This window comes from Haliotis rufescens, unplaced genomic scaffold (genome assembly GCF_023055435.1).
Source record: "Haliotis rufescens isolate VD_foot unplaced genomic scaffold, xgHalRufe1.0.p SCAF_5, whole genome shotgun sequence".
NCBI lineage: Eukaryota > Metazoa > Mollusca > Gastropoda > Lepetellida > Haliotidae > Haliotis > Haliotis rufescens.
In genome coordinates, this window is record NW_025964223.1 from 51044825 (window position 1) to 51068679 (window position 23855).

Here is a 23855-nt window from a genome sequence, read left to right on the forward strand (position 1 = left end):
ATGAGGTGGGCACTCCTGAAGAAAACTAAGCAAACCTTGCAACGGTTTCGTTCTACACCGCACGGCACTATTATGGCGTCATATCGCTCATTGTGACACAAAAGATCTGACGTCACAGTCGAAAATGGACAAGCGCCAAACAGCAAACTCTCTGTTGTCCTCAAAACTTAAAATACATTCCCTTTGTAGATTTCTATCGTGTTTTCTGCACGATATGTATTGAAATATTGTCGTAACCGCAGCTTTGCATTTTGTAACTTACGATTGTTCATATATTATATTTAAATATGCCTACCGACAATGACTGTTAAAGAAGAACTATTCTAAGAATGTTAGCTTCCGAGGTGATGCGGCTGTCAAATCGGCGGTTTCAATCAGAGGAGGTTTATTGTGATTCGATACCTCTCACTGACCAATCGGAATCGAATAGTTCCAAACGTCATGGTAGAATAATAATTAACCAGACTAGTATAAGGTATGTCCAATGCAATTTACAATTTATGTATACCGTAGTAACAATTCCATGACAAATATTTTGCTATTTGTTTTCCAGAGCTGGTGCTATGGTTTCACTCAAGTTGATGTTCGTAATGGCGTTATTAATTGTAATAACATCGTATGTGGTTCTTTCTAAATACATGTACATCTCGCCAAGCATGCTCAGCGATACATCTGGCAACAACGAACAGTATAATCCAGCAATCAATATTTCTTCATCTAAAAACATCCCACCATTCAATCAGCATTCAAGCATCCTGTCACATTTATTGACAGGGCACTGGAAAACACGACCTCTTACGAAAAAGGAAGACGAACAAATATCGAAATTTCTTTCTGACACAAATGCCCGATACCGGTTCCCTACGAATTATCAAAGGACTGACGGTCTCTGTGGAAATGTTACCCACATCAAATCTAAAGCTGCTGAGTGGATAAGGGCCTTGTGTGATCCGAAAGGAACAACTCCTTGCTGCTTCAACAACAAATGTGCTTTGAAGTCTGTGGAGGAATGCGTGTGTCCTGATTGTTATGATATGAGGAACCAGAAACATGCTGAATATTCCACCTGGATACCATCAGACACGAAATACGTCTACAAGGAACACAGCCCCCAAGAAGCTTGTAGCATCCTCAACGGTAGCACGATTCTGTTTGTTGGGGATTCTCTTGTTCGTCATGTGTACACAGCTATGCTGCTTATTGTCACAGGAAATATGAAAGATGGAGCTATGAAGGATGATGTACCACAGAGTAAGTTCAAATGGTTCAATGCGTTCAACTTGCGGAATATTTTCCTAATTTGAATCTGAATGAATGAACGAAGAACAGTTTTGTTATAGAAGATCATATAATAATAAAACATGCACAGTTATGTCAATGTTAAAATAGAAAGAAACACTCGAATATCGAAAATAGATCAATATCAACATAGTACAGAAGAGCTTGTTTAATATGATCATTATTTTGAGAATGTTACAGTGTAAGTCCTAATATAAGATAATATAAGCCTTTGTTTCGTATGTCTTGTTACCGTAACAACAGTATCACGTCTTACTGCTATGTGCTTGTTAGCCTGATACAGATGTATTCAGAAATATGTTAAAGTAGAAGCAGTCCATTCACAACCACTTTATTAATCATTGAATATTTAATAATGTACATTACATATGCCTTGACATTTATAAGTATTTTACAAAAAGCCTTTGTTTGTCTTTCAGATATTAGAAACACGTGTACCGGAATGTACATGTTCACAGAAAAAGTATGTCGACTGCATCTGAAGTTTGGGCTTCGTGCTTGCAATGGCACAGTTAACCTGGAACTTAAATACTTCTTCTATGCCAGTTATGGCCCACAGTTGAAACAAAGTGTTGAGAAATTAAATAGCAAGTCATTACTTTTTACTGGCATCGGTATTCACAGTCATTATGAGCATAAAGTCATTCAAAAGAAGTTTTTGTTACCAACACTCAAGTACATAGAGAACAATACGATACCTTGGCCAAAAGTTATGTGGGCAGCTAGTCATGCCCCTGGTACCATGAAGTCCCCGATGGTGTCGTCCCAGTCTTATGGCAGTGTGAAACGCTTCAATGACAACATGGATCCTTTCCTCAGATCTTGGAAAATTCCTGTTTTCAATACCTTTACCATGACCGATGGAATGGCGAGTTTTGATGGTGAGCACTACGGACTTGGGATGAATGTAGTGAAAGCAAATCTACTTCTGAGTTACCTAAATGAATTGAAAAATAGGGGATTGTGGTGAGTTTTTTTTGTCGGTGTTTGTCTAATCTAATTTTATTTAATTTTGTTTGACACAAGAATATGAAGATCCATTTTGCTGGTGGTAAATCTCATGGTTGAGTTTTGATCACATGGTTACAACACGTGGCTTCAGAGGATCGACAGTCGTGTGACTGCGAGGGTTGGTATGTAGCAGCGCGAGCATTATGTGTAAATATAATACAGTATTAATACACATTTACACGTCACATATAGAATTGGCGGCTATAAAACATTTCGACAGAGTACTTACAAGAAGTTTAAGAAACAGTGTGTTATTAAAACTCGTGAGCATTATAAATATATTTTTGTCATTAATAACGTTTTTGTCCAATATGGAATAAAAGCTTCTAAATAATTCAAATTAAGTTCTTCATGAAATTCGTAATCAGTTAAAAAATACATTTCGGTTTCACAGAGTCACAGTGTTTTCATTTCTATAATAAGTGAACGTTTATACTGATCCATTTAAATAATTTCTACCTTCATGTCAGTTTGGCGTTATTCTCTTGAAAACAAGACGTTGATTCTCGAGATAAATCTCTATTTTACTCCGAATGTCACTTTGGCGGGAATGAGGTTAACATTAGGCAACTCAATTTGTTTTTATTATTTCTGATCAACAAAGGAATCAGGATCTTCTTGGTATAAGTTTGTTATTTCTATTTCGTGCAATTGTGGATTAAGGTTGGAATGTTTGGGTGATCTAAATATATTATAAAGATAAAAGTCCTTACTTACTTTTTCTTAAAATGAGTGATGGAAAACAAGAAACAAATATGTTTCAGGTGCCACCTAATATTCTAATAACAAAAAACAAATTTCTTTACATAACGAAAAGATGGTTAGTCATGTCAGGCAAACAGTTACGTATGGTTATTGTCAAGTCCAGAACATCAAGAACTAAGAGACCAGCAAAACGCAACATGCTTCTTATGGTGGCAACGTGGCCACCATGGGTAGAATGTGCTTATCTCTATTCAACGATGTGACGTCAGAAGCCTGTTAAGCAGGAAAGGCTTACAAAGTTTCTACTTTTCTTCTGTGTTGTGACCCACGTGGTTCCAGTGGTTTCTTACCGTTGCCACAGTAACACTCAGACTGACGTCAACACGCGCTGCCACCTGACGTTGATTATCACGCCTTTGGAGCATGTCAATACCTCTGGCACGAGTTACAGTACACATAAATCGGCGCATTGTTGTCACGTTCAACTGTTTATAAACAGAGCGGCTTTATCTCAGTTTTGAATGAGTACATGAAGTTAGACTGGTTAGTTTATATATCCGTGTTTTATCCAATCCACAAAACATTTGTGCAAATTTAGTGAGAGTGTGGTGTATTTTACCATTATTTTTGTGGAATCACCTAACGCATGACTTTCTGTCAGCGCAATAGACACTTCACGGTGATTATTTATTATGCGTCAAAGTCAGATTGACCAATCAGACAGCCGAACTACTAACCCCATATAAACCCGTATACCGTCAGTAAAAATCCAAGATGGTTGTTACTGATCTAAAATGAGACCGTATACCGTCAGTAACAGCCAGTCTGGATTTTCCAACACCAATCTCACATATTTCACATGAAAATGCTGGTACAGACATTCGTTATTCGACACTGTTTTGGGTTTTAATAGCATTAATTGTGATGTGCAAAGACATTATTTTTTAAAGAAACCACGTTCGTGACCTTGTTAATAAAATTCTAGAAAAAAAGAGGCTTACAGCGGATGTCACTGATTTACCATTAGAAACGTCACAGAACATTATAGGATGACGTCACAAACAAGAAACGTGCCGCCAATGACGTCACATAGCAAAAGAATAGATAGCGGTCTGTCGATAGGAAAACGTGGACTGCTATCAAGTTACAGTAGTCCGCCTATTTCTGATAACATTTTTTATGCATTTTTATGATAGTTCTATCCATTTCAGCTATAATACTTGTTTAAACATTCACATTCCTTTGTTAACGTTTGTGTTTACATTAAAGCGTTGTATCGAAACCATGTACTGGTCCTGTCGGTTATACAAGTAGTGTAAACTTTTCGGCATAAAAAATTCGTTATGGTGTCTTTAGTTGCCGTGTACGGTGTCATATTAGGTTAGCAGAAAGATATTGGGATATACGGCAACTAAAGACACTATAACTAATAATAGCCCTATGACATACACCTTCACTGTAACGTGAGTAGAAATATAGACCCAATATGAGAACTTGCCGCACAATACATGCATACTTGACACGCACGCACTTAAAACGCTGTGTGTTCGTGTGTGTGTGTGTGTGTGTGTGTGTGTGTGTGATCGTGTGTGATCGTGTGTGTGTGTGTGTGTGTGTGTGTGTGTGTGTGTGTGTGTGTGTGTGTGTGTGTGTGTGTGTGTGTGTGTGTGTGTGTGTGAGTGTGTGTGTGTGTGTGAGAGAGATACCGTGCGGCAGTTTAACGTGAATACCCCACTCATACACATCATAGTATCCGATCCGACCACGGCAAAAACATTGAAGAGAGGTGCACTATACAGGATGTCAAAGGATTCTATGTCAGCGGGTACCTGACAGATCCAACCTCCGTCAGAGCACACACAGAGCAGAAAATGTCTCGAAATATTGTACAATCTGCGAATATGAGGATATTAAAAGAATGTATAAGACAATGCAACATGCATGTATATATGTACAGTAAACTACGGTTATAACGAACACGCTTATAACGAACTGACGGATATAACGAACTTACTTTTTGGTCCCGACTACTTGCTGTAGTCATGCTGCATATGTACTTATAACGAACAACGGTTATAACGAACTAAAATTAGTAGTCCCTTTGAATTCGTTATAACCGTGGTTTACTGTACTAAAATAGTACAAAAGCATCTCTATCAAGCCCTTTATTTCTATTTAAGACAGTGATTAATATAAGATTTCAGGAGTTTGGAGAATACATGAGTGATGCTATTATAAAAAATGATGCTGTTATACATGGAAATCCCTTTTTCCCCTTTGATACGTGTAGTATGAAATTACTTGGGTTAAGGTAAGGGTTAGCTACACACACAACCCCATCTCACCCGTTACCCTCGCACTCTGTATATATAAAATATATGTATTATAACGGCTGTCTCTTTTTACATATGATGTCGTACTTATTTTAGTGTGTAGACAGGCATGTTAAATATTTTACTATTTTGAGTGTGACACGGTTATTATGTCCTTCCAAACAACCTTTACCAAGTTTCACATTGTCACAATGCCTAATAATTCCTTAAACGCCGGACCTCAACTGAGACTTCAACCCTGACCTCAACCTGGACTTCAAAACATGCAGAGCTCATTTACATCACAACAGCTGAGAACCCAATAGCCGACGCACGTAGAAGTAGTGGTGTTGAACGAAGATCCATGTTGATATGTAAGTATTGTCATGTATTTACGTATTGAGTGAGTGAGTTGGGTTTAAAGCCGCTTTGAACAGCATTCTAGTTATAGCACGATGTGTCAGCTTAATGTGGGCTGAAATCCCGAAGTGGTGAAGGTCTCAGACGTTTACCACTTCGGTGAAACACAAGAGCACGGGTATGGTGCTGACAAACCTAGAGACATAATCGGGGCGAGCCGATGTAGGAGGATCAGGTCACTCACCAGGATCAAACCACTCCAGAGTGATTTCATCCTTGGATAAAATCACTCTCCCGAGGATCATAACATTTCCCTTTGCAGGATAAAACACTCCCCAGGATAACATACTCCACAGGATAAAACACTCCCCAGGATAAAACACTCCCCAGGTTGAAAATACTCCCCTTATACCTTCTGCATGCTGAATTGGCGATAAGCAGCGCCCTACCCTAATTAAATATCTATCCAAACCTTTAATATGGCTATATATTCAGTAAAAATACTTCACTTAAAAATCACTTAAAAATTACGAGAAGTCGCTGAATATTGATAGTAGTATTCGTATAATCTATTTTTCAAATATCTTATCTCTAAACTTGTTAATTTTTGTCAAACGTTTCCGAAACCTAGATATTTCCACTGAAACTGACAGGCGAGACATGGCCGCCCTCTCACTGTCAACAGAAGTGACCCAGAAAGCTACGTCACATAAGTTCGATCATTTGATTGGCTGGCTTGTCGCATACCCGGGAAAAGATGTTCGGACGATCTCTTGTGTCAAAATCCGAATAACAACAGTCCACAGTTCTTTCAGATATCTTTGCCCATGAAATGTTCATTTTATTTTTAATATTAAAAAACCCGATGAATAGTCACATATATTCAGCTTATTTACAAGGTATATGCAGGGAGTTATTCTTCAGGCTCATCGAGACAGTTCTGGGGGCGGGGCACCAATGTCCCAAAGTCGACGCACAACACGAACTGGCGTGCAGAAACGTAAATGCGTCCAGTGCTGACATGTAGGGTGGGTACATTGTGCCCAGGGTGTAATTATTAATGAGACACTAACTCAACCTTTTCAGGTACAAATTGGTTACATTTGCAGCAGAGTTCGTCATCACTTGTCCCATCACTATTAGTCCAGGTTAAATAAGGTTTCACATGGAACAAATTGCAACAGAATGTATATCGTACGAATCTAAACTATCGCCCCGATGCGCGTTGGTCCGTGAAGTTCCAGAAGTACTTGCATTAGTCGCAGTGACAGTACTAGGTTTCTTCGAAGATTTACATGGTTTAGATGTTTGCTTTCTTTTTTGGGGTGCCGATGTCTCAGGTAGATGGGAAATAGTTTTATTCAGAATTACGGTGATGGCCTCGACCCCGCCAACAGCGCTCAGAACGTTTCTCTTTTTAGTATGCACAGCTTTCTTGAAAAAAAACAGTCGTCTTGTCTTTAATGAATCCTGCTACATCATTACCCTCCGTATGTGAAGTGACAGTCTTGTCTCCAACTGGCACACATGAATCAATAACACCAGTATCAGGATGCAGCAAACGTTTAGTGGACTTAAAAACTGTTGATAGTACACAGTTGATATTCGCGTGGGAGACTTGACAAATAGGTAGACTCCACATTTGATGAAAGAGGATTGCAAATTTGTTGGTGTCAACGGCAGGTTATAAGCTCTACAACCAAGTTCACAAACCGAATGTTTATCAACTGAACTTGTGGCATTTTCCCGCATATACGTATGACGGAGGTTGTTGTAAATTTTAGCAAAAGGCCAAAAGCAGCCAACATCCATTGGCTGTAAAACATGGGACGTGTTTGCGAGCAGTACAAACAAAATAATTGGACCTGACGTGCCAATTCGATCAGTGGCATATATAGATACGTGGGATCTATGGTCATCGTACACAATAAATGGACTATCTGCAGACGCAACAGTATATTGTTGAAATATTGTTGAAAAATCTCCCTGTTTGACCAGCCAGTGTCGCTTACAGTACGTGCTGCTACATGTGTAGCAACCTGTAACGGTTGTCGTCCTTGATCTTGTTGTTGTCACTGCAGCTGTAGTAAACTGACTCGATGTGACTACTTATGATGGGGTATGATTCTCCACAAGTCCCTTTTGATCAGCATTATAAATTCGATGAGGGGCATGTCTTCTGGTTGTACATATCCATGACAAGGTGTGCCCATTTTGCAATCAGCCAGAATCCATTGCTCATTTGTTCCTGGACTGTCAAGATGCCGGCATGTAATTAAAAGATAGAGTCACTGTACACAGACAGCAGATTAGAGACCCTGATGGTCGATGCTTAGGTGTCAGCAAACACATTGATGATTGCGGAAACGGGAAATTTACTATTTTTCCGTTTTATAAATTGTATACAAGTAACAAGCAGCTGAGACTGGAAAAAGAACAAATGTTTATCCAATTGATGAAACCCAAATTGAACTCTAGAATGTATTAATAGATTTGTCATTTCAATCGTAAATGTTACACTGTTACTTTACAAATACTGTATATCTTAATTCAAATGTCTCCCTACAATTGTTAAATTACTTGGTGTCGTCGCTGGAGTGTGTAAATACATTATGACGTCACAGCTGTAATTTATGACGTCATCATAAGTATGACGTCATTATATGTCATTGTCAGTTACACTGAAGAGCTGTCATGAGACAGCGAAAGTACTATGTCTAAAACTGATATAAAGAAGATGATGGACTAAAGTGGACTTTATTATTTTATTATATATATTAACTTTAATATATATATATATATATATTGATTAACTTTACTGGAAATGTGACTCGTGGTTTTCGTATCCTCTAGGTGATAACAACAATTATGCGCAGTCAGTTTGAAAATTAGAACTTAATAACAATGTATTTCATAGGAGGAAAACATAGTTCGTCATCATTTGAATGCCGCTCACACCTGCACCATATACACACAAGCTACAAGATACAATGATTACACCCCTACTGATAACTACCGTGGCGTTTTGTACCCCTTTGAGTTACAGCATTTCCAAATAAGTAAATGAGTATTTTGCATTCTTTCCGGGGGAAGTGATTTGATTCTAAGGAGGGTTGATTGTATTCCGAATGGAGTGTTTTGGTCCTGAGAGGGGAGGAATTGGATCCTAGTATAATTTCACTCGAGTGTGTGTTACTTCTACATGTAGGATCAGTTCGCTACGGTGTGATTCTGTCCTATGACAGTGAAATGTAATGGGAGTGATTTATTTCCGCCACACTGTGATTCAAACCCACGATCATAGGTTTCTGGCGTATCTAAGTATGGAGAAAGTGCATGTCATCAGCAATATTCCAATCTTTATCACAGCGGCCTGTAACAAGGAAGTCTGGACCAGGCAAACCAGTCACCGAAAACATGATCATTGATCCGTGGCACCAGGTTACGAATACGCTTTCAGCCAAGTCACATAACCAGCTATCCGATCCGCATTTACGACACACATGAGACAACAGTGTCACAACTGTATATGAGAAAATGCTAAAATATTGGGAAACTGCAGTCAGTGTAATATCTCAATGCAACGTTTGTTTGTGATCAAGGTGTAACAACTGCAACTGCCGAATAGAACACAGAACATGATATCTGAAGAGTGAGTGAGTTAAGATTTAACGTCACATCGGCAGTATTTCAGCCATATCTTGATGATATCTGAAGACCACGACTTAATATTTCTAGGTCAGGTGAACATGATGTATTTTGTATTGTAACGTGAGAGTTAAGGATGAAGGACACGAGGTATGTTATGTGAGCAAGGTCCAAGCAAAACTTATATTGTTTCAGCCACCATAAGTGGCGTTATGTAAATCTCTGATAGAGTTATTCACGGAAAAGTCCAAAAACCAATGTCACGACACAGTAATAGGTTTTCTCCCTTTCAAAATAAGGTTGTCTCATGCCAAGGCACTGTGTTCCAATAATCATGAGTGTCACTAAACAAGATTAAAGTAAGAATGAGAACCTGGTAATAGGTTAACATGTTTAATATCAACAACTAATTGTACCAATAGACGACAATAAAAGGATAAAATGCCCAATCTGCGCTGACAAGGATCTCTGATAAATAAAATCAGCACAAACACACAAGCGGCTAAGCTAAGCAACTTTATTACAGCATATGAGAGTAGCTAAAAGAACACTTTGACAGATAATTCGTAGGCCATCCAATTAAGTCGGCTGCGACCAATTAACAACTGAGGTAATTAACTCAACACTCATAAAGAGTGAATAACCCCGAGTGGTTTAATAACGGGGAATATAAAAACACAGACGGCCTGTCCCAAAAATATATCACTTTGACTATAGAATAGACGAGAACGTCTGAATATCAAACTAGTCTAAATGACAAAAGATTCTGTCACTTTGACTGAGCAAGGAATACTAAAATTCCCCAAAAGCTTGACAGTCACGGGAAGGTCGGTTATCCACGGATTGCTAGAAAAACTTAGAATTGGAAATCCTAGTTTCTAAGTGTAGCACAATACCAGAGTAAGCCAGTACTAGATCAAATCACTTACTAACGAAACCTGAGTTTCGAAGCGACCACCCAGTAAAATATTGCGCACGGACTTCAGAGAGTCAGAGAGGACATTCTCTCCCTGACAGCCGTGGAATACAATAGTCTGAGGCCCTTAGCCAACGTGTGTTTCTAACCACGACTAACAAATCAACTACTATATCCATACTGAAGATGTAAGTATCAAAATAACACAAGCTATCCAACGGTATGATTAAAGATTTACAAGAAGCTATGTACACTTATTTTGGAGGCAAAAATGATCATAAATACATGAGAAATATCTGAGTGTATACATGGGTGGGTGGTGGTGGTTTGTTGAACGCCGCACTCAGCAATATTCCAGCTATATGACGGCGGTCTGTAACTAATCGAGTCTGGACCAGACAATCCAGTGATTAATATTATGAGCATCAATCCACGCAATTGGCATTGATGACATGCATCAACCAAGTCAGCGAGCCTGACCACCCGATCCCGTTAGTCGCCTTTTACGACAAGCATAGTCACCTTTTACGGCAAGCATGGAATGCTGAAGACCTATTCTACCCCGGAATCTTCACGGGTCGAGTATACATATGAATTCCCCTAATGTTTGAAAATCATAGTTTTACAAAAAAACATTTTCAACACATGAATAGCGATTATATGGGAGATAACAAACATCAAGTCAATACATTAGGTTACAAGAGAGTGGAATAGCAGGGTCACTTATTCTTTAACCATGAATGTAATGACACTGTACGACGACGACCGCCGGACTTTGCCAAGTGGTGTCGGAAATATAGTGATGGAGCGGTGTGAGGTCACCAGACTGTGACAAGGGTAGATTTAATGACCCGGTGACATCTTACTAACACATATCGTCCTAACTGTAGTTGTTAGAGATTAGGCCAGAGTGCTTGGATACTAACGCATTGCCGGCAGAAAATCGATGACATTTTGAGCAATGACAGTTTTTCATTGTCCTATTATTTGAAGATACCTGCCGCCCCAAAAATGTAAATAATTCAAATTAAATGTTGATTTATGTTCATAATGGCGTGTAATGGTGTAAATATCGACACGTTAAAGTCTTGGTTGTGATGGCTGTGAAATCCGACAGCTCATTTATGATACTTACAATATTGTTTGTTCTATTTCAGACAACCTAGAGATGACAAACAACATAGTATTATTTTTTGTCTGTCTCTCTGGAGGAGTTATTTGGGCGTGTACGTTCCATCATGACGTGAAGTATGGAGGGATATTTGTTAACTGTTCCAACAACAACCTATCCAATATACCAAATGATCTACCCCAAAATACAACATCGCTCAATTTGAGTACCAATCGCATTGCCGTGTTGCACATTCAACCCAACAGTTCCTTGAATGCACTGAAATACCTGGACGTCTCCAACAATAAGTTATCAAAGCTACAAAATGGGACATTTGAAAGCATTAACAGCTTAGAGGAGCTATTCTTGCAGAACAACAATCTGACGCTCGATTCCACCACCTACCCAGATGATGTCTTCCTTCCTCTACAGAAACTTCAGAAGCTCCATCTGCACAACAATGATCGAAAGTCGGAGGGTAGCTATCCAGAAACTGCTTTCGGTAAACTCAGGAGTGCTGTTGAATTGAAAATTGACACATTTGAAACCTCCACCTTTGGATCTGGATTTGCCAAAATGACCAATCTCAAAAGGCTTCTTTTGGGGTTTAATGGTTGCAAGATTCAAAGAGTGTCGAACGAAACGTTCCAATCTTTTAAACACATCCCAATTGAAGACCTTGATCTTCGTAGTTGCCCATTAGCAGCTTTAGATAAAATGTCATTTGTCCATTTGAAAAGCCTCAAGGATTTGAATCTTTCTCATGGTAAATTCGTGAGCCCAGTAGAAGCTGTTACATCTATGTATGGTTTAAATGGGCTAAACCTGACACGTATTTTACTTGATGAAATTTACAACTTCCTTCTTTTTAGGTCTGGTACTGTTGAACAAAGAATTCTTACAGGTGAAGTGCTAGATAATATACAAGGTGTATGCGTTGAGCAGTTTTCGATGAAGAAAAACAAAATAGCATGGATTAATTCTTCTATCCTAAAACCCAATTCACGTTTTTCAAACTGCCTTGTACATATTGACCTGTCTGATAATGATTTTCTGGGAGACAGGCGTATTTTATTCCAATTTGTCTTTGCGCCTCAATTAGTGTTTGTGAATATTTCAAATCACTTGAGAAGAAACGAGTTCTTCTCATCAATGCCTCAACACAACTCCTTATTGTCGGTACCAACATTCAAGATCCCGTTACCTCCAAAACTAAAGTACCTTTATATCCATGGCACGCTGAGTGACATAGGCTTCATAAACAGTAACATTGAATTTAAAAATGCTGTATCGCTCCAAAGTTTGAACCTTGCATTTAACGGATGGTATGCCTTCCAATATAATATATATGGTTTGGAGAATCTCACTGATTTAGACATCTCTGGAAACTACTTTACCAACATGAATCCTGGTGTCTTGAAAACTTTCTCAGGCCTAAGAACTCTCACGATGTCTCAAATGGGCTTTAGCAAATACTTTCTTCTTCATCAGGGACGTCAGATGTTTTTGCCATTACGTAACTTGAAAAATATTATCCTCAGTCACAATGATTTAGCAGTCATGGATCCTAAGATATTTTCTGGAAATCAACTGACTAGTATTGATTTATCCTTTAACCGTTTTGAAAGTATTCCCTTTGACATCACAACAACTCCGTCTCTGCAACGTCTTGACCTCAGTTACAACTCACTGCCTGTGTTATCAGAGTTAGAGAGGACCCTGTTTGATTCCCTAGCAGCAACAAATAACTTCACGTTGAACCTTGACAACAACCTTCTGTCCTGCGGATGTAAAAATTTAGGCTTTGTGTTGTGGCTGTTCCACACAGATGTGAAAGTTGAAAACAGATATTCTTATACCTGTGTATCTGATAGTGGCCATATTACACCCCCATCTTATATTTATGATCATTATGATGAAATATGGAGAAAATGTTCCGGACTGATTTGGCTGTCACTAACTGTTTCTGCCTTTGCACTGATTATATTATTCATGATTCTAATCTATTTGATAAACCAGAGAAAGACATTACTTCTAAATATCATTTACCGGATGTTTGGGTTGGTAAATGTTGCCAAACCGCCAAAGCGTACTGACTTTCCTAACGATGCCTACATCGGCTACAGTGACTGCGATTATCAGTACATCTGTCACACTATGAGAGAGCACCTGGAAGACAGACATGGAGTCAAACTCTTCCTGAAGGACAGAGACACCATCCCTGGAGGACAAATAGCTGACGACATCATCAACGGAATAGATTCAAGTTGGAAAACGCTCCTAATTCTAAGCAGATCATTTCTGGAAGACCAATGGTGTAGCTTTACTGTTAATCGTGTTGTGTATTCCTCCTCTATACTACCCGCAGGAAGTGTCGTTCTTGTGCTGTTTGAGGACGTGAGACAAGGGGACATCTCCCCAGCCCTGCTGAATGTTGTGGATGAGAGATACATCTTCCATGTAAAGAAGTTCATGGGCGATCAGCGAAGGCTTTGGAGAGACGTTAGTCAGTGTATCATGACTGAATAGGAAATATAAAGAAAATTGTTACTCGCTGATCAGTGGATATGCTATGTTTGTTGTACATACAACCTGAGACTAACATACATTTTTTTGGCCAATGTGGCAAATGTTTTTAAACTTGTGAAATTAGGAATGTCCTAATAAAAAAATCTTTTTATATTAGTATCAGTTTTATTTTCTCTTGAGTACGCATTGATTTCGGAGTCCAGGCCACTTTGTTTTATATTTGCTGGGTGAATCTCACGATTCTGCTCTCAATATTTCCGGGTCATCATGTCATATTAGCAGTGATTCATATTCCAAAAGGTTTAACTAACATATTGACACAAACACGGAAGCTTTTGGTTCATGTAGTCCTACAGTTTCCGACTGTATCGTGAGATAGTTCCCTGGTTAAGTCTCTACTTGACACATGCGGAACATTTTAACTCCAGGTTACCACATTTCCGCGGTGAGCACTGTTTTCTCTACTTTGGACCCCGTTGCTTTGTGATAAACATGAACAAAAAGACGAATTATTTATCGTACATTATTTACAATATTGTCATTTCCGACGATAGTTTTTTTCGTGTCAATAAGTATTCACAATATGAGAGACATTGTTAGAAAATAATATTTCTGGAATCTTTAATAATTTTCTTGGTTTTTAATCGCCACGGTAATAATAATAATATTTCGAGGATCTGTTCGTTCAGCACCTCAGAAATATTTGAGTTGCAGATCAAGTACATGAACATTAAGCTTTATGTCTCTTTATCCATTACTGTACAGGGGGCACGGGTGGCCCAGTCGTCTAAGGCGCCGCGATTCGCTGTGCAGAGTTGCGTCCCTTGGGCACGCCAGAAACCTATGATTGTGGGTTCGAATCCCGGTTCGCCCCAATTATGTTTCATTACTGTACACGTAAAAACATTGAACATTAATACGACAATATGTATGTGTGACAAGGTTAAAGGTCAGCTTAAGCAGGTTTTCAATGTTTATTAAATGGAGACTTTAATTATAATAATGAAATTAACTCTGTCCCACAGGTAAATCCCTGGTATAATTGATAGAGCGTCTGTTGGTGTTCGATCCCCTGGCCGCCTCAAATCAAAAGACAATAAAATATGGTACTTGTTACCCTGCCTGGCGCTTTGAATAAAGGGGATAAAACAGCGACTTGTTGACTCGGAGTCAGAATGGTGTGTCTAAGTGGGGGTATCCATGTTAAAATGTAAAACTGGCACACGTCAAGACTAGAACAGTAGACACACATACACTTTCATCACGTCGTCGCTATATGGGTGAAATAATCGTGAACGCGACGTTTAACCCTATTACACCTCGCGTTAATAGTGTTTTCTTGCTTTCGTTATTAAAAATGAAACCAATACTACTTACATCATCCGGGTCCCGAAAGAAACCTTTTTTATACTAATATTCACGTGAACCTATCTTTTCTTAATTTTTTTCTCACTGTATGTGTGACGCAGAAATAAGCTGAAGTATACAGTCATAAAACGCCTCTGTATTGATCCAACGTCATTTGAGCGCAGTTTTCTCAAGTACGGGACATATTAGGAAGACATTATTTGTTAACAAACGGTGGTGAAAACAGCTGTCAGTTGTGTGTCAGAAGAATGGGAAATTTATGAAAGGGAAATAACTCCTCCCGACTAAAGAAATGCAGTAAAGCCTCATAAAATGTTATAACAATAACTTGTTATAATCTCGCTTATGCCTACATTCATTGCCGAAGTGTGGGGAAATAACAACAGGAGGGTTGATTGTGGAAGAAATGGGCACAGCCTTATTTATGAAGCAAACGTACATAACATTGATTCGCGCACCGATTAGGTCGTTAGATATTAGCGATGTATTTTAATCCAAGAATACCCAACAGGAAATAATTTAAGGAAACTTGGTTCAGAGTGGGCGTTGACAAAATAACTCAAGAGTCCTTGCAGAGAATTGATGAAAATATCGCGTTGACAAACAAACTTCTTAGTTGTTTATGTTCGTTTTTAAGTGAGTGACTGGATGAGTATCGTTTTACGCCAGCTTTAGCAATATCCCAGCAACACACCATGGGGGACACCAGAAATGGGCTTCCAATATTGTACCCATGTGGGTAATCGAAACCGGGTCTTTGACGTGACAAGCGATCGCTTTAACCAATTAGGCTTCCCGGCCCCCCACACCCCATCTTTTAAAACAAAACCCAGACAATGAATGAATTGCCGAGAAATTGGGGGCCAACATTTTGTACCCAGATGGGGAATCGAACCCCGGTCATCGGCTTGAGGAACACAATTTACAAAACACACACAACAATGCTAATTATCACTTGTGATAAATGTGGAAATGTGAGGAATGTTGTACAATCAAAGAGCAAATGTGGTTATGTTTCAATGAGATAGAACTTGCACCTTCAGTATAGTCTAGTGAGTGAACCACAAAAGCGCTGCAAAACCCTCCCCAATTTCCCTCATCCACGGGCTTTCTTCGACCCTCTCTAATTTCCCGAACCCCGGACTTTCTGTGGCACTCCCCAATTCCTTCATCCCAAGGCTCCCCCCCCCCCCCCCTCCACTATTTGCCCTCACTTCCGGGCTTTTTTTCGGCCCTTCCCAATTTACCCACCCCGGACTTTCTTCAGCCCTCCCTAACTTCCCTCATCCACGGACTTTCTTCAGCCCCTCCCTAACTTCCCTCATCCACGGACTTTCTTCAGCCCTCCATAATATCCCTCATCCCCGGACTTTCTTCGGCCCTCGCCAATTTACCTCACCCCGGACTTTTTTCTGCCCTCCCCAATTTATCTCATCCACGGACTTTCTTTAGCCCTCCATAATATCCCTCATCCCCGGACTTTCTTCGGCCCTCGCCAATTTCCCTCATCCCCGGACTTTTTCGGCCCTCGCCAATTTACCTCACCCTGTACTTTTTTCTGCCCTCCCCAATTTATCTCACCCCGAACTTTCTTCAGCCCTCAATAATTACCCTCATCCCCGGACTTTCTTCGGCCCTCTGTAATTTCCCTCACTTACAGACTTTTTTTGGCCCCCCTTAATTGCCCTCTCTTCGGGGCTTTCTTCGGCCCTCCCCAATTTACCTCACCCCGGACTTTCTACAGCCCTCCCTATTTTCCCTCACTTACGGACTTTTTTCGACCCTCCCTAATTGCCCTAACTTCCGGGCTTTCTTTGGCCCTCCCTAATTGCCCTCACTTACGGACTTTCTACAGCCCTCCCTAATTGCCCTCACTTCCGGGCTTTCTTTGGCCCTCCCTAATTGCCTTCTCTTCCGGGCTTTCTTCGGCCCTCCCCAATTTACCTCACCCCGGACTTTCTTCAGCCCTCCCGATTTTCCCTCATTCCCGGACTTTCTTCAGCCCTCCCTAATTTTTCTCATCCCCGGACTTTCTTCAGCCCTCCCTAATTTCCCTCATTCCCGGACTTTCTACAGCCCTCCATAATTGCCTTCACTTCCGGTCTTTCTTCGGGCCCTCCCAAATTTACCTCACCCCGGACTTTCTTCAGCCCTCCCTAATTTTTCCTCACCCCCGGACTTTCTACAGCCCTCCATAATTGCCTTCACTTCCGGGCTTTCTTCAGCGCTCCCCAATTTACCTCACCCCGGACTTTCTTCAGCCCTCCCTAATTTCCCTCATCTCCTGATTTTCTACAGCCCTCCCTTTTTTCCATCACTTCCAGACTTTCTACAGCCCTCCCTAATTGCCCTCACTTCCGGGCTTTCTTTGGCCCTCCCTAATTGCCCTCACTTACGGACTTTCTTCGGCCCTCCCTAATTGCCTTTACGTACGGACTTTCTTCGGCCCTCCCTAATTGCCCTCACACCCGGACTTTCTTCAGCCCTCCCTAATTTTCCTCATCCCCTGACTTTCTATATACAGCCGTCTTTAGTTTCCCTCATCCCCGGACCCTTTTCAGCACTCCCTAATTTTTTTCTCATGCCCGGACTTTCTTCAGCCCTCCCGATTTTCCCTCACTTACGGACTTTTTTTGGCCCCCCTTAATTGCCCTCTCTTCGGGGCTTTCTTCGGCCCTCCCCAATTTACCTCACCCCGGACTTTCTACAGCCCTCCCTATTTTCCCTCACTTACGGACTTTTTTCGACCCTCCCTAATTGCCCTAACTTCCGGGCTTTCTTTGGCCCTCCCTAATTGCCCTCACTTACGGACTTTCTACAGCCCTCCCTAATTGCCCTCACTTCCGGGCTTTCTTTGGCCCTCCCTAATTGCCTTCTCTTCCGGGCTTTCTTCGGCCCTCCCCAATTTACCTCACCCCGGACTTTCTTCAGCCCTCCCGATTTTCCCTCATTCCCGGACTTTCTTCAGCCCTCCCTAATTTTTCTCATCCCCGGACTTTCTTCAGCCCTCCCTAATTTCCCTCATTCCCGGACTTTCTACAGCCCTCCATAATTGCCTTCACTTCCGGTCTTTCTTCGGGCCCTCCCAAATTTACCTCACCCCGGACTTTCTTCAGCCCTCCCTAATTTTTCCTCACCCCCGGACTTTCTACAGCCCTCCATAATTGCCTTCACTTCCGGGCTTTCTTCAGCGCTCCCCAATTTACCTCACCCCGGACTTTCTTCAGCCCTCCCTAATTTCCCTCATCTCCTGATTTTCTACAGCCCTCCCTTTTTTCCATCACTTCCAGACTTTCTACAGCCCTCCCTAATTGCCCTCACTTCCGGGCTTTCTTTGGCCCTCCCTAATTGCCCTCACTTACGGACTTTCTTCGGCCCTCCCTAATTGCCTTTACGTACGGACTTTCTTCGGCCCTCCCTAATTGCCCTCACACCCGGACTTTCTTCAGCCCTCCCTAATTTTCCTCATCCCCTGACTTTCTATATACAGCCGTCTTTAGTTTCCCTCATCCCCGGACCCTTTTCAGCACTCCCTAATTTTTTTCTCATGCCCGGACTTTCTTCAGCCCTCCCGATTTTCCCTCACTTACGGACTTTTTTCGGCCCTCCCTAATTGCCCTCACTTCCGGGCTTTCTTCGGCCCTCCCTAATTCCCCCCACTTACGGACTTTCTTCAGCCCTCCCTAATTTTCCTCATCCCCGGACTTTCTATATAAAGCCGTCCTTAGTTTCCCTCATCCCCGGACCCTTTTCAGCACTCCCTAATTTTCTTCTCATCCCCGGACTTTCTACAGCCCTCCCGATTTTCCCTCACTTACGGACTTTTTTCAGCCCTCCCTAATTTCCCTCAACCCCGGACTTTCTACAGCCCTCCTTAATTTCCCTCACTTACGGACTCCTCCCCTCTTTTTTTTTGCCCTCACTTCCGGGCTTTCTTCGGCCGCCCCTAATTTCCCTCATCCCCGGACTTTCTATATATAGCCGTCCTTAGTTTCCCTCATCCCCGGGCCCTTTTCAGCACTCCCTAATTTTTCTCATCCCCGGAATTTCTACAGACATCCCTAATTGCCTTCACTTCCGGGCTTCTTTGGCCCTCACCAATTGCCCTCACTTCCGGGCTTTCTTCAGCCCTCCCTAATTTCCCTCATCCCCGGACTTTCTACAGCCCTCCTTAATTTCACTCACTTACGGACTCCCCCCCGCTTTTTTTTGCCCTCACTTCCGGGCTTTCTTCGGCCCTCCCTAATTTACCTCACCCCGGCCTTTCTTCAGCCCTCCATATTTTTTCTCATCTCCTGACTTTCTACAGCCCTCCCTTTTTTCCATCACTTACGGACTTTCTACAGCCCTCCCTAATTGCCCTCACTTCCGGGCTTTCTTTGGCCCTCCCTAATTGCCCTCACTCCCGGACTTTCTTCAGCCCTCCCTAATTTTCCTCATCCCCGGACTTTCTATATATAGCCGTCTTTAGTTTCCCTCATCCCCGGACCCTATTCAGCACTCCCTAATTTTTTTCTCATGCCCGGATTTTCTACAGCCCTCCCGATTTTCCATCACTTACGGACTTTTTTCGGCCCTCCCTAATTGCCCTCACTTCCGGGCTTTCTTCGGCCCTCCCTAATTGCCCCCACTTACGGACTTTCTTCAGCCCTCCCTAATTTTCCTCATCCCCGGACTTTCTATATATAGCCGTCCTTAGTTTCCCTCATCCCCGGACCCTTTTCAGCCCTCCCTAATTTTTCTCATCCCCTGAATTTCTACAGCCCTCCCTAATTGCCTAGTTTTATTATCCCCGGACTTTCTTCAGCCCTCTCCAATTTACCTCACCCCGGACTTTCTTCAGCCCTCCCTTATTTCCCCCATCCCCGGACTTTCTTCAGCCCTCCCTAATTTTTCAGCCGTCCTTAGTTTTATTATCCCCGGACTTTCTTCAGCCCTCTCCAATTTACCTCACCCCGGACTTTCTTCAGCCCTCCCTAATTTTTCCTCACCCCCGGACTTTCTACAGCCCTCCATAATTGCCTTCACTTCCGGGCTTTCTTCGGCGCTCCCCAATTTACCTCACCCCAGACCTTCTTCAGCCCTCCCTAATTTTTCTCATCCCCGGACTTTCTACAGCCCTCCCTATTTTACCTCACTTACGGACTTTTTTCGGCCCTCCCTAATTGCCCTCACCTACGGACTTTCTTCGGCTCTTCCTAATTGCTCTCACTTCGGGCTTTCTTCAGCCCTCCCTAATTCCCCTCATCCCCGGACTTTCAACAGCCGTCCTTAGTTTTATTATCCCCGGACTTTCTTCAGCCCTCTCCAATTTACCTCACCCCGGACTTTCTTCAGCCCTCCCTAATTTACCTCACCCCGGACTTTCTACAGCCCTCCCTTTTTTCCATCACTTACGGACTTTCTATAGCCCTCCCTTAATTGCCCTCACTTCCGGGCTTTCTTTGGCCCTCCCTAATTGCCCTCACTTACGGACTTTCTTCGGCCCTCCCTGATTGCCCTCACGTACGGACTTTCTTCGGCCCTCCCTAATTGCCCTCACTCCCGGACTTTCTTCAGCCCTCCCTAATTTCCCTCATCCCCGGACCCTTTTCAGCACTCCCTAATTTTTCTCTCATCCCCGGACTTTCTTCAGCCCTCCCTAATTTTTCTCATCCCCGGAATTTCTACAGCCCTCCCTATTTTCCCTCACTTACGGACTTTTTTCGGCCCTCCCTAATTGGCCTCATTCCTGGACTTTCTTCAGCCCTCTCCAATTTACCTCACCCCGGACTTTCTTCAGCCCTCCCTAATTTCCCCCATCCCCGGACTTTCTTCAGCCCTCCCTAATTTACCTCACCCCGGACTTTCTACAGCCCTCCCTTTTTTCCATCACTTACGGACTTTCTATAGCCCTCCCTAATTGCCCTCACTTCCGGGCTTTCTTTGGCCCTCCCTAATTGCCCTCACTTACGGACTTTCTTCGGCCCTCCCTAATTGCCCTCACGTACGGACTTTCTTCGGCCCTCCCTAATTGCCCTCACTCCCGGACTTTCTTCAGCCCTCCCTAATTTCCCTCATCCCCGGACCCTTTTCAGCACTCCCTTATTTTTTTCTCATCCCCGGGCTTTCTACAACCCTCCCGATTTTCCCTCACTTACGGACTTTTTTCGGCCCTCCCTAATTGCCCTCACTTCCGGGCTTTCTTCGGCCCTCCCTAATTGCCCTCACTTACGGACTTTCTTCGGCTCTTCCTTATTGCCCTCACTTCCGGGCTTTCTTCAGCCCTCCCTATTTTCCCTCATCCCCGGACTTTCAACAGCCGTCCTTAGTTTTATTATCCCCGGACTTTCTTCAGCCCTCTCCAATTTACCTCACCCCGGACTTTCTTCAGCCCTCCCTTATTTCCCCCATCCCCGGACTTTCTTCAGCCCTCCCTAATTTTTCAGCCGTCCTTAGTTTTATTATCCCCGGACTTTCTTCAGCCCTCTCCAATTTACCTCACCCCGGACTTTCTTCAGCCCTCCCTAATTTCCCCCATCCCCGGACTTTCTTCAGCCCTCCCTAATTTTTCCTCACCCCCGGACTTTCTACAGCCCTCCATAATTGCCTTCACTTCCGGGCTTTCTTCGGCGCTCCCCAATTTACCTCACCCCAGACCTTCTTCAGCCCTCCCTAATTTTTCTCATCCCCGGACTTTCTACAGCCCTCCCTATTTTACCTCACTTACGGACTTTTTTCGGCCCTCCCTAATTGCCCTCACCTACGGACTTTCTTCGGCTCTTCCTAATTGCTCTCACTTCCGGGCTTTCTTCAGCCCTCCCTAATTTCCCTCATCCCCGGACTTTCAACAGCCGTCCTTAGTTTTATTATCCCCGGACTTTCTTCAGCCCTCTCCAATTTACCTCACCCCGGACTTTCTTCAGCCCTCCCTAATTTACCTCACCCCGGACTTTCTACAGCCCTCCCTTTTTTCCATCACTTACGGACTTTCTATAGCCCTCCCTTAATTGCCCTCACTTCCGGGCTTTCTTTGGCCCTCCCTAATTGCCCTCACTTACGGACTTTCTTCGGCCCTCCCTGATTGCCCTCACGTACGGACTTTCTTCGGCCCTCCCTAATTGCCCTCACTCCCGGACTTTCTTAAGCCCTCCCTAATTTCCCTCATCCCCGGACCATTTTCAGCACTCCCTAATTTTTTTCTCATCCCCGGACTTTCTACAGCCCTCCATAATTGCCCTCACTTACGGACTTTTTTCGGCCCTCCCTAATTGCCCTCACTTCCGGGCTTTCTTCAGCCCTCCCTTATTTCCCCCATCCCCGGACTTTCTTCAGCCCTCCCTAATTTTTCTCATCCCCGGAATTTCTACAGCCCTCCCTATTTTCCCTCACTTACGGACTTTTTTCGGCCCTCCCTAATTGGCCTCATTCCCGGACTTTCTTCAGCCCTCTCCAATTTACCTCACCCCGGACTTTCTTCAGCCCTCCCTAATTTCCCCCATCCCCGGACTTTCTTCAGCCCTCCCTAATTTACCTCACCCCGGACTTTCTACAGCCCTCCCTTTTTTCCATCACTTACGGACTTTCTATAGCCCTCCCTAATTGCCCTCACTTCCGGGCTTTCTTTGGCCCTCCCTAATTGCCCTCACTTACGGACTTTCTTCGGCCCTCCCTAATTGCCCTCACGTACGGACTTTCTTCGGCCCTCCCTAATTGCCCTCACTCCCGGACTTTCTTCAGCCCTCCCTAATTTCCCTCATCCCCGGACCCTTTTCAGCACTCCCTTATATTTTTCTCATCCCCGGGCTTTCTACAGCCCTCCCGATTTTCCCTCACTTACGGACTTTTTTCGGCCCTCCCTAATTGCCCTCACTTCCGGGCTTTCTTCGGCCCTCCCTAATTGCCCTCACTTCCGGGCTTTCTTCAGCCCTCCCCAATTTTCCTCATCCCCGGACTTTCTATATAAAGCCGTCCTTAGTTTCCCTCATCCCCGGACCCTTTTCAGCACTCCCTAATTTTCTTCTCATCCCCGGACTTTCTACAGCCCTCCCTAATTGCCCTCACTTCCGGGCTTTCTTCGGCCCTCCCTAATTGCCCTCACTTCCGGGCTTTCTTCGGCCCTCCCTAATTGCCCTCACTTACGGACTTTCTTCGGCTCTTCCTAATTGCCCTCACTTCCGGGCTTTCTTCAGCTCTCCCTAATTTCCCTCATCCCCGGACTTTCAACAGCCCTCCCTAATTTTTCTCATCATCCCCGGACTTTCAACACTCGTGGCTTATAGTCCCATATTATGAGAGGCTTTATAGTGAGTGAGTGACTTGGGTTTAACGCCGCTTTTAACAATATTCCAGTAATATAACGGCGTGTCAGCTTAATGTGGGAGGAACGCCCAAAGTGATGCAGGTCTCAGACGTTTACCACTTCGGTGAAACCCACGAGCACGTGTATGGTGCTGACAAACCTAGAAACATAGTCGGGGCGAACCGGGATTCGAACCAACAATCATGGGTTTCTGGCGTGCCCAAGGGACGCAACTCTGCACAGCGAATCGCGGCGCCTTAGACGACTGGGCAACCCGTGCCCCCGCAATTGCCTGAAGCATATAAAGTTCGATGC

At 43.0% G+C, this 23855-nt stretch overlaps 2 protein-coding genes across 2 annotated transcripts; both read left to right on the plus strand.

Annotated features, from left to right (window-relative positions):
- On the plus strand, positions 1-2269 carry LOC125373320. Its single transcript, XM_048384324.1, has 3 exons — positions 1-5; positions 554-1251; positions 1719-2269. The coding sequence occupies exons 1-3, from the start codon at positions 1-3 to the stop codon at positions 2267-2269; spliced, it is 1254 nt and encodes a 417-aa protein (XP_048240281.1).
- A 9145-nt stretch (positions 2270-11414) lies between these two features.
- On the plus strand, positions 11415-13955 carry LOC124127785 (toll-like receptor 4). Its single transcript, XM_048384325.1, has one exon. It carries the CDS (start codon positions 11420-11422, stop codon positions 13889-13891), a length of 2472 nt encoding a protein of 823 aa, XP_048240282.1. The 5' UTR covers positions 11415-11419; the 3' UTR covers positions 13892-13955.
- The last annotated feature ends 9900 nt before the right edge of the window (positions 13956-23855 follow it).